The following is a 9,484-nucleotide window of genomic DNA, read 5'->3' as shown; positions in this document are numbered from 1 at the left end:
TCGCGTAACATGTAAGTAATTTTTATATTTAAGGCAATTTTCGTAACTTTTGAGAAAAACGAGATTTGTAATACAACATTTTTATTGTAAACAGTTTACGAACGCATTTCTATTCAACGCATCCAAATTGAACACACCTAAAACTGGCGGGTCTAAAAAGTATTTCACTCCACACATATATCCACTCAGAGATGGCTCGCCATGACAAAATGAAACGTATCTTGCATATAAGTATGAAAACTTGATTTTGCTTGAGTGTGCGCGCGCACATTTCCTACTTCGCGAGTCCCCGCGGTCTCGTAGCTACAAAATGCTTGCCCAAAAACGGGTAAATTAAAAAACAATAATGTAACTTTTGCAGCAAAAATTTAACATTTCAGGAAACGAAACGTAACTTACGGCTCAAGGGCCCTGGCAACACTGGTCAGTTGTCATTTGTGAGTGTGACTTATGAAGTTATGCGACAATTGACGTGACATATCCTCTTCGATCAATTTTGTTTCAATTTATATTTGTAAATTATATCTTTCAAACCTTTAATCCTTGGTTTATTGAATTATGGAATAATAAAATAGAAATATTTCAAACAGCGCGATGGTTGTGTCACCTCAAAGTCCCGCTAACGACACTCAAAGTGTACAATCCAAAAAAACCAACATGGCATCCAAACAATCTTCGGTGGCTGACACAAGAGCGGAATTGGCAGAATTAGTAAAACGAAAAGCTGAAGTGGCCGTAAGTGTTTACTTTCTATAACATAAAATATTCTACATATTGTTTTTGTAAAAAAAACATTTATGCGCCATAAATGTTATTTTTTAGGAAACCCTGGCGAATTTGGAACGTCAAATATATGCATTTGAGGGATCATACCTGGAGGATACTCAACTGTATGGAAATATAATAAGAGGCTGGGACAGATACTTAACTACTAACAAAAGTACTAATTCAAAGGCTGATAAAAGAAATAGAAAGTTCAAAGAAGCTGAACGATTATTTTCTAAATCTAGTATAACATCAATTGCTGTAAGTATTGTGATTACTTAAGAAGTTAGGTATTAAGTTTATGATTTATATCATGATACATATGTATTTTTTATCATTTTAGGCAGTAAGTGGTCTTGTGGAATCAGGGGAAGCAAAAAGTGAGTAATTTTTTACAGCAATGATTTGATGAATTCATGTTTTATCCAACAGTTTATTTACTGGTACTCTTGTGCTTACATTTTTTTTTTTTTTCAGATGACAGAAATAGTGAAACAGAATCACAGACAAATGAAGATTCTTCAGATACACAAATTAGTTCAGGGTTAAATATCGGAAGTTTGAATCACACCACCATTCATGGTTCAACTGAAAGTATTGCATCAAAGCCGTCTGGTAAACAACATACCAATGGCAGCATAGATAAAGTTATCAGCCACTCTGCACAAACTAAACAGACTGTAACCCAGAAAATTGCAACATCTTCTGGTATGCTACAAAAAGCATTTGGAAGCGATAGTAAAATTTTGTCAGGTGTTGGCTTAGACAGTAGGCCTGGAACACCAAAAGACAAGGATTCTAGCTTAAACATGGTAAACAAAGGAGACCTTACACCAAACTCACTTAAACATAAGTTGGCTAATAGTGGAAGCAATAATAGTATTAAAAAAAGTAATAAAAAAAGCTAGACACAGGTAATTCCTGCAACACAAGTTAATAAAATGTTAGAACTGGAATATTATGCAAAAAAAAAACAAAATGAATTGTATTGGTTACATAAACAACTTAAGAATCCAAATATTTTATTTTTGATGTCTTTGGTTAAATATAAATACAAATGCAGTAATAAATTTTGTTCAACTTTTCATGTGATTTTCTTTTTAATTCATTCTTCTATTCATAGACCTCAGAATTGTTTGTTTAAATCTTGATTCTGTAAAATTAATAATTTAATAAAAAATCATTCAATGAAATCTCTTTAGTCAAACATTTCCTACTCACATACATACATAAGGAAACATTATATTCACTTTTCTATGTATACTAATATTTCATACAATGGCTTGTTTTACTTTTAATAATAATTCAAGTACTAATCAAAATGTGATGGTTAAGTTATCAACAAATATATGAGCTAAAGAGCAAATAATAGCATCCATGAAGTAATATAATTCTGTTGTTTAGGATTGCTTGACAATTATGGCATTTCAAAGACATGCATGCTGTAGTCAAAAGTAAAATAAACAGTAGGACAAAGTATAAATAAACTGATATATGTATATATGAAATGTTATAAGTATGTGTGCAAAATTTTTGGTATAATAACACTTACGCTTTAACACATTGGGCAAGTCTCTTATTGGTCCACAGAATCTTACAGCTAGATAGTAAAGGATTGGCAACATTGCTATAATTGCTGTACAACATAAAAATATGATTTCTGGTGTTTTCCTTAGTTTACAACAATTGAGACTCTTACTCCATATTGATCTTGTCATTCATCTGTAAAATTTTAGCCATTTTATATTTAAATATAATATAATTTACCTATAATCTCTTGGCTATCAACACCACATAAATCATTTTAGATTTTTGAACTAACCTTTTACAAAATGGGAAGACAGGAATAATACATTTTAATAAATTTAAAAATGTAGTATGATAATTACATAGTTCCTTATAATTAGCTGAATAGGGTGAGCTGAAAAAGATACTTTATTCAATGTAAAATTTGAAGTTTGTGGTGCTGTCAGGTAAGCAATTTTATGTAACTTCCTAACTGAATTAAAAAAATTACAAATGGAGATTATAGGTAGTCATGCAACAATCAAAATTCATAGATTTGGAACCTCAGAAAAACAAATTTTATACTTAGATATTTTTCATAATACTGTGACTTAACACCAGTAGCATGCCATGGGCCATGGGGGGCCCATAGGTTGAGTCCCCATATCACTGATATGTTTGAAGCGGCAGTAGCTAAGCCCCTGTTTAAAACAACGCTTAAACCATAGTTTAAACCATTACTTACAGAATCAACCACGTCCATGCAAATATTATCTAAACCGATAGGATCATAACTGAGTGATTCATAAAAATTATTCAACTGTAAATAACTGTGCATACAGTTGTCACAGACTTTTGTATAGTTTGTTTCATCTGGAGTCAAATTCTTACGAATACAGTCTATAGTGTCATTAAAAAATTTATAGAATTTTATTGTATTATTTGATAATTCTGGTGCTCCATTTGTCCAATTGTAACATCCTGTAATGAAACAAAAAATATATTAAAATTTATATTACAGAGATATTTGACAATTACATTGTGTTTTTTTAACATTTCATCAACATTTTTGTTATAACCTGTTATAAACAACAATCAAAAGTTAAAGAGCTTGTCTCCATATTTTTTGTGAGGTCAAACCTAGTATTGCTCTAATTCAATATTTCTCTCACACACACACACACCTGTGCCACATTATTCCTGATTAGAGTTAGTTGCAAGCAAAATCTAGTTAAGATAACATTGAAAAGTGGGTGGGTACATTATTATTACATTTAGTATGTTCCTTTCCTTAATGTTCTATTGTCAGTGAGCTGTAGGTTTTTGTACTAAATATGGCATAGTGGTAATAAGTTTTAGATAGGTATTAAACTTACCATTACAGTTTCCTTTATTCCACACAGACATAATGTTGTTGTAATATCCTAAAACAACATCGAGTGTGTCATGTGAAATAAATATCTCCTTACATGATGTTCCATTATCATCTTTTTTCAGTAAAGCCTGGTATTTATCTCGGAATGACACATAGTGGTCAATACACTTCTCGCAAAGTCGTACTGGCCGCGCATGTTTTATACTACATTTTGTAAAATTTGCTGATGCATCTGCAAACTTGTTTAGGAGCGGCATACAATCTGCAGGCTTTGGTGTCTCATCATTATTTACAACAGTACTCCTGGAAAACAACATTATCATTAGTAAGCGAAAGACGTAGGGCGTAATAGATAATGTTCTGCAAGTTTAAATTTTATTGAAAAGTGGGATTTATAAAATATTCTGTTTGTTTGAGGCTAGTTATTAGTTTTGATTATAATCAAAATATTGAAAGATAAATATTGTTATTTAACGTTTATCGAAAAATACAGAACATTTCAGAAAACAATAAACAAAGCAACTAACAAACGTTCCAATTTATATGCTGCATCTGTGTTATCCGCTTGTAGTAATTTGTAGTGGGTGAAAAATATAAAAGGATATAGATCATTCCATTTAAGTTTAACATTTTAAACACATAGAAACAATATTAGGATTATTTATCAGTCATCATTGCTTAGGATAAAAACAATCTATGTTGCCTTTTTCGTCGTTCAAATGTCACTGTCAAATTGTTTTTTTTTTTTTCATTTATTCGTTCTTAGAGGACAGGCTATTGTCTTTTGAGCATACTGCCTAGTCTTACGTACAAAGAGAATTTTAATATATATGGAAACTTACGTATGTGCTGTCAAATTGAATCACAAATCATTTTTTTTTTATTTGCTCCACAAAGAACCGGCTAAAATCATTAACCATGCTGCTACATTTTGTTAGATTTACCTTTTAAATTTATGTGACACGTGTCATAGCTTTAAAAAAAAGAGCCGCCGCGATATGCTTATGAGACGTGAAACAGCAAAACTATAAAAAGACTTGGAGTCTTGATGCAAATTATATATCGATATTGAAACCCACAGCTCTAGCGCATAATCCTATTCGAAATAAGTCAGAAACCGGTATAACAGACATGTTTATGACTTGGCAATATGTTTTCCGACCTTAGTAGGTTCCCTGACAACTAATTAAAAAACGTCGGAATGACAGATGTCATTTGTCAACAATCAATTGTCAGATTCATTATTTTGTTTGTAGCTAAAATTATTCAAACCTGTTTATACTTTAGTAAAAAAGAATAACTATGCTCCCATTGTTGTAAATAAAATAAGTTATCAATATGGACTTAGACCCGACACCCGAGGCCTTACAAAGAAAGTTATATTTTTTACTAGAGCAATTACAAGACATGGCTAGAGAACTCCCTCCGTAAGTATATTAATACAAAAAAGAAACTTTCGATATACGTTATCCTACGTCTTTATCCATAAGTAAAATACACTGTGTCGTGAAGGTCTTAAAAAAATCCATACCCAAAACTCAAAGTTTTGGTCTAAATAAATTATTTTTATTTATTATTCTTATACCAAATGTAGTAAGGCAAATTTTACAAATATTATGTTTAACATATACATATTTAAATTTGGTAGAATTTCCACCCTGGAAAATCACTCTTCTTACTCAATCATAAATTTTCATAAAAATGAAAAAAACATAGGTCCTAAGTTATAACCTCTATGTCTATATTACCTGCACATATTATTGTTGTTTGGTTTATAATCATAATTTGAGTAGAATATAATAGTGGTACCTGCTCAGATGGACCCTCATGTTCAAAAAGCCTTACTACTTAATAATTATTATAACTTTTAGAAAAAGAATGTTGTTTTCTATCATCTGCATTCTGGTTATTTGCATTTTTTTTTGTTAATTAATTTTGTTCACTAATTTCATTTGTTTTATTGATAAAAAAAAATATTGTAGTATTTTTTTCTATTTTAACATTAGAATTAATTTATTTAATTATTAAGCCATTTCAATAATTCACAACATAATTTATGAACTATTTCAACCTTTCACAGGAAATATCAGATGAGGGTCCCCATTGAACTTCTGTCTGGCCTAGCTAACTGTCTGCTTAATGACACAGTTTTTGAAATAGTTAAAGGCCTTATGGAAATTCAACATGTTACAGAAAAACACTTGTTTCAGCAAAGGTTGCAAGTTATTAATGAAAACACATGTAAGTATTTTTACAGGACTTCTCCACTTGTAATTTTTTTGTAAGCAATTGACAATTTAACTATTGCATTGATGTGAAAAGCAAGGTACTTAATTTATAACACTGTGTCCCTAGTCTCATGCCAGATTCTTTTGGCCTTAGAGTTGATGTTGGCTTTCGCTAATGCGCTTTACAGCTTTTGTTTTGATGATACGGCATGATTACATTACTATAGCAAAGCCTGCTTGTGGTGCATTAAATGTGTGTGTAGCTGGCGAGCGTTGCACAACCAGACTTGCAGTCTGCACACATGCAGCTTGCAATCCTTTCGCATTTATAAAGGCATTCTGTTGATTTGGATGCGCCCTAACATATTTTGTGTGGGTTTGAATCTATCAAAGTGAGACACACAAGGAAGGCTGGCAAAACGTCATAAAATGACAATATAAAAATCTGCCAATAATTTTTTTTTATTACCTACATGATAGTAGGGAGTAAAGGAAAAATATGTATGTTTCTAAACCAAAAATGATGCTGGTTCTGGTGGACCTTTTTATTCTCAGAGAAAGTGCATTACCACCATTACTACTGGAAGGCCTTTGCGTGGTGCAACTGGACACTTATGTTGAGGTCACCGTGCCTTACGGACCCTATCAATATAATCTGTCTACATTGATAGGTGAAGTCAAACCAACATTTTAGTTCTTTACTATCAAACCAGATAAATTTTCGTGGACCCCCACTTAAGAATTGTGAACTCCCATTTTTTGGTTACGCCAACGTAGACCCCCCGCAATGACTAATGATCGACTCAAGCGCATGGTTAAAGTCGGCAACCGGTTATGATCACTTGCCATCAACTAACGCTTCCTTGTTTGCTTGCCTTCGGCGATAACGATGCCACATGCATACAGGTGCTTTATATAAAAGGACTATTAACTTTTGCTCGTAATTTCATTTTAATAAAGTTCGTTCCCTGGATTAAGTATAAGTTTTAATATTATTATAAAGCACTAAAAGTCAGAAGTCAGAACATTTTCGAAATAGTATGAGTACTGTTCAAGACGTGCCCTTACATTCAAATTTATAATAGATAAATTTTGTATTACCATTGTCATAAGCTTAAATCATATTTGAATTTTGTCTTTTGTAGTAGAAATACAAAATATGATCAACACTGTAATGGATCCAGAACAGCAGCAACTTCAACAGACTATACTGTTGGTACGACATACAGAGCGACTAAAAGCAGACCGATATGAAGTTGGTCCTGCAACTCGATCAAAAGGTATGTGAGTTTATCTCAATCTGTTTAGGACTAATATATTTGGATGGGATATTAAGAGCTATGGTAAAGCATTGATGTTGATAGGATTGGGAGTCGCCTCTGAACTAAGACAATATATAAAGTAAGCGCCTTATATCTTTCTTTTCCGCCAACATATAAGATCAAATGCTCACATTCATAAAAACTTGTATTTGGCAGATTGTAAAACAGACAATGTGTGCGTTCATAACAACACCAAAACCGTACCTATCAATATTGCGTTGCACATTCCTAATGATGCGTTACGTCTTACGGCGCAGCAGCCCGTGTCATCTCACGCGTAAACACAAACGTATGACAATGTACGATGTTATTTATAAAGATGCGACTTGGGTAGAGCGGCGGTACCCGCCACTGCGCCTGCGGCGATTCCTTTAACGTTTCATGCGGCGAGCATCGCTGTAGCCGAGATGAGATGCAGCAGGAAGGTCTGTTCAATCAAACCTACTAGAGCGCAGTGGCAGGACTTGCGACGCCGCCTGGGTGTCATTACATCGGGGAATTGACTACATGTGCCGCCGCGATAAAAACCAAGTGAGACGCGTCGGTGCCACCCGCATGGCTCCGCTGCAAATAACATTGCATTTCAAGAAACCGGCGTGCAAATTTGCTTTTTCTTAAACATACTCATGCAATGCCATATGATTGAATCCAGTACCTGATACTCCGCGTCTCTGTAAATGGGGTCTAAGCCGCAAGGCAGTAGAAATAAGCATTCACCTTTAATTTAAAGTCGCTAGTAGTCAACACGTGTCCGCACAGAACGATTTGTATTGACGTATTTTAGGTGACGCTGGGTACAAAAATATCAACATACTAATATATTATGTATGCATTGCCCATGACATTGATTTGCCATTGACCTCAATTTGTCTTGTTTTTGAATACACTGAATACGAAGTGTTTATTTAAGTATCAAAAAATTACGACCAACACGTTAACCTGAAACTTGACAGAATTTTATATAGGTATTTAATTTTCCTTTACACTCTAATGCTACTGACCCGGTACAAGTTAGAGGAAACGTCCATGCGTTAAAACTCTAAAAATATCCTCAAGTGAAACAAACTTTTGTATTACCTTATGCATATTTTTTCCAGGTAACAGACCAGCAAGTTACTTTAGAGAAAGCAGGTGTACCAGGATTCTTTGTCACTAGTAAACCTATAGAAGTAAAGGTGCAAATGTATCTTCTAGATTTCATTTTAAGACTGAGCAAGATGGACATACCAAAAGGTGTTAAATAAAATATGTAAAATATTTAATACATAATGACAATGTGTCTTTTACAAGAAGTTCCGTAAGTGTTAAGTTTCATTGTACTGTTACTTGTAGACGACCTTTACGCGATCTTGTATTTGTACTATATGTACTTTGTTATGAATGATATATAACATTTATTTTTTTGCTATTGATATTATTATTATATTACAAAAGGGATAAATAAAGCATACTCAATTTATTCCAAACAATTTTTTTTTACTTTTGGTACACTTTACAAATATTTTGATAAACATAGTAATATAGACTTAAATACGTATATGTAATATCGAAATAAAAATCTTAAAGTAACGGATATAAATTCACAGTTTGTTTTGGCAACATAACCTACAAAAAAACATTGCACACAATACAGCAAACTTGTACATTTTTGTGCATCTGTTACTTGTATGCACGTATTCGATGATTACCGAGTTTTTATTTTATAGCAATCTAAATATCATGTACCAGAAGGTCCAAAACGATACTGCAAAGTAGGTTCTTGTATTTTTTTTTATAAATGAAAAAAATATTAACAATATATTTTTCAATCACATTTCGTATCCAAACCACATAAGAGCATGATTTTATAAAAAGCTTAACCGTCAATAAAATAAATTACTTCTAAAAGCCAAACCCTGACCACAATTTCGTGGATACAATTACTACACAAAAACAATTTGTAAATGTTCCAAATATAAGCGGGAGATATTACAAATACCACATTCACAAACATTATACATTTGTACATCTGCCGAAATACAAATTATAACAAATCACATTCAATAGCAAAAATATTCATCTTCCACTCTTTTATTGCCAAACTTATCTCACACATCCAAAAACAAATTTTATATTAAATTACAATTTTGTAACTGTGAAGCGTAATTCAATATCATTCTTAGTATCCAACAGCCTTTCTATAAAATAAAAATAAAAATAATGCATTTTAACCATGAACCTATTGCCAATGCTCTCCATAAAATGATTTGTAACAAAAAAGATTTTTCGAAATGTTTCATTACAAAGTA

The 9,484-nt window shown here is 32.5% G+C and overlaps 2 protein-coding genes and 2 long non-coding RNA genes across 4 annotated transcripts; 2 read left to right on the top strand and 2 right to left on the bottom strand.

Annotated features, from left to right (window-relative positions):
* Positions 1–436: 436 nt before the first annotated feature.
* LOC119191294 (chromatin modification-related protein MEAF6-like) lies at positions 437–1,850 on the top strand. The gene is made up of 4 exons (XM_037445203.1): positions 437–735; positions 823–1,026; positions 1,109–1,145; positions 1,243–1,850. The coding sequence occupies exons 1-4, from the start codon at positions 595–597 to the stop codon at positions 1,671–1,673; spliced, it is 813 nt and encodes a 270-aa protein (XP_037301100.1). The 5' UTR covers positions 437–594; the 3' UTR covers positions 1,674–1,850.
* On the bottom strand, positions 1,749–2,476 carry LOC115441122. The gene is made up of 2 exons (XR_003938426.2): positions 2,318–2,476; positions 1,749–1,918 (listed from the first exon to the last, which is right to left on the bottom strand). It is a non-coding gene; the product is annotated as an uncharacterized LOC115441122 (long non-coding RNA).
* Positions 2,477–3,212: 736 nt separating this feature from the next.
* LOC119191295 lies at positions 3,213–4,378 on the bottom strand. Its single transcript, XR_005113414.1, has 3 exons — positions 4,174–4,378; positions 3,648–3,949; positions 3,213–3,252 (listed from the first exon to the last, which is right to left on the bottom strand). It is a non-coding gene; the product is annotated as an uncharacterized LOC119191295 (long non-coding RNA).
* Positions 4,379–4,850: 472 nt separating this feature from the next.
* Positions 4,851–9,259, top strand: LOC115441081 (gonadal protein gdl). Its single transcript, XM_030165679.2, is given in 5 exon segments — positions 4,851–5,073; positions 5,727–5,887; positions 7,020–7,111; positions 7,113–7,154; positions 8,294–9,259. Coding segments are annotated over 5 exon segments (531 nt in total). The 5' UTR covers positions 4,851–4,984; the 3' UTR covers positions 8,441–9,259.
* Positions 9,260–9,484: the final 225 nt, after the last annotated feature.

The sequence above is a fragment of the Manduca sexta genome, unplaced genomic scaffold (genome assembly GCF_014839805.1).
Source record: "Manduca sexta isolate Smith_Timp_Sample1 unplaced genomic scaffold, JHU_Msex_v1.0 HiC_scaffold_1317, whole genome shotgun sequence".
NCBI lineage: Eukaryota > Metazoa > Arthropoda > Insecta > Lepidoptera > Sphingidae > Manduca > Manduca sexta.
Note: the sequence above shows the minus strand (reverse complement) of the source record. Positions and strands in the feature narration are given on the sequence as shown.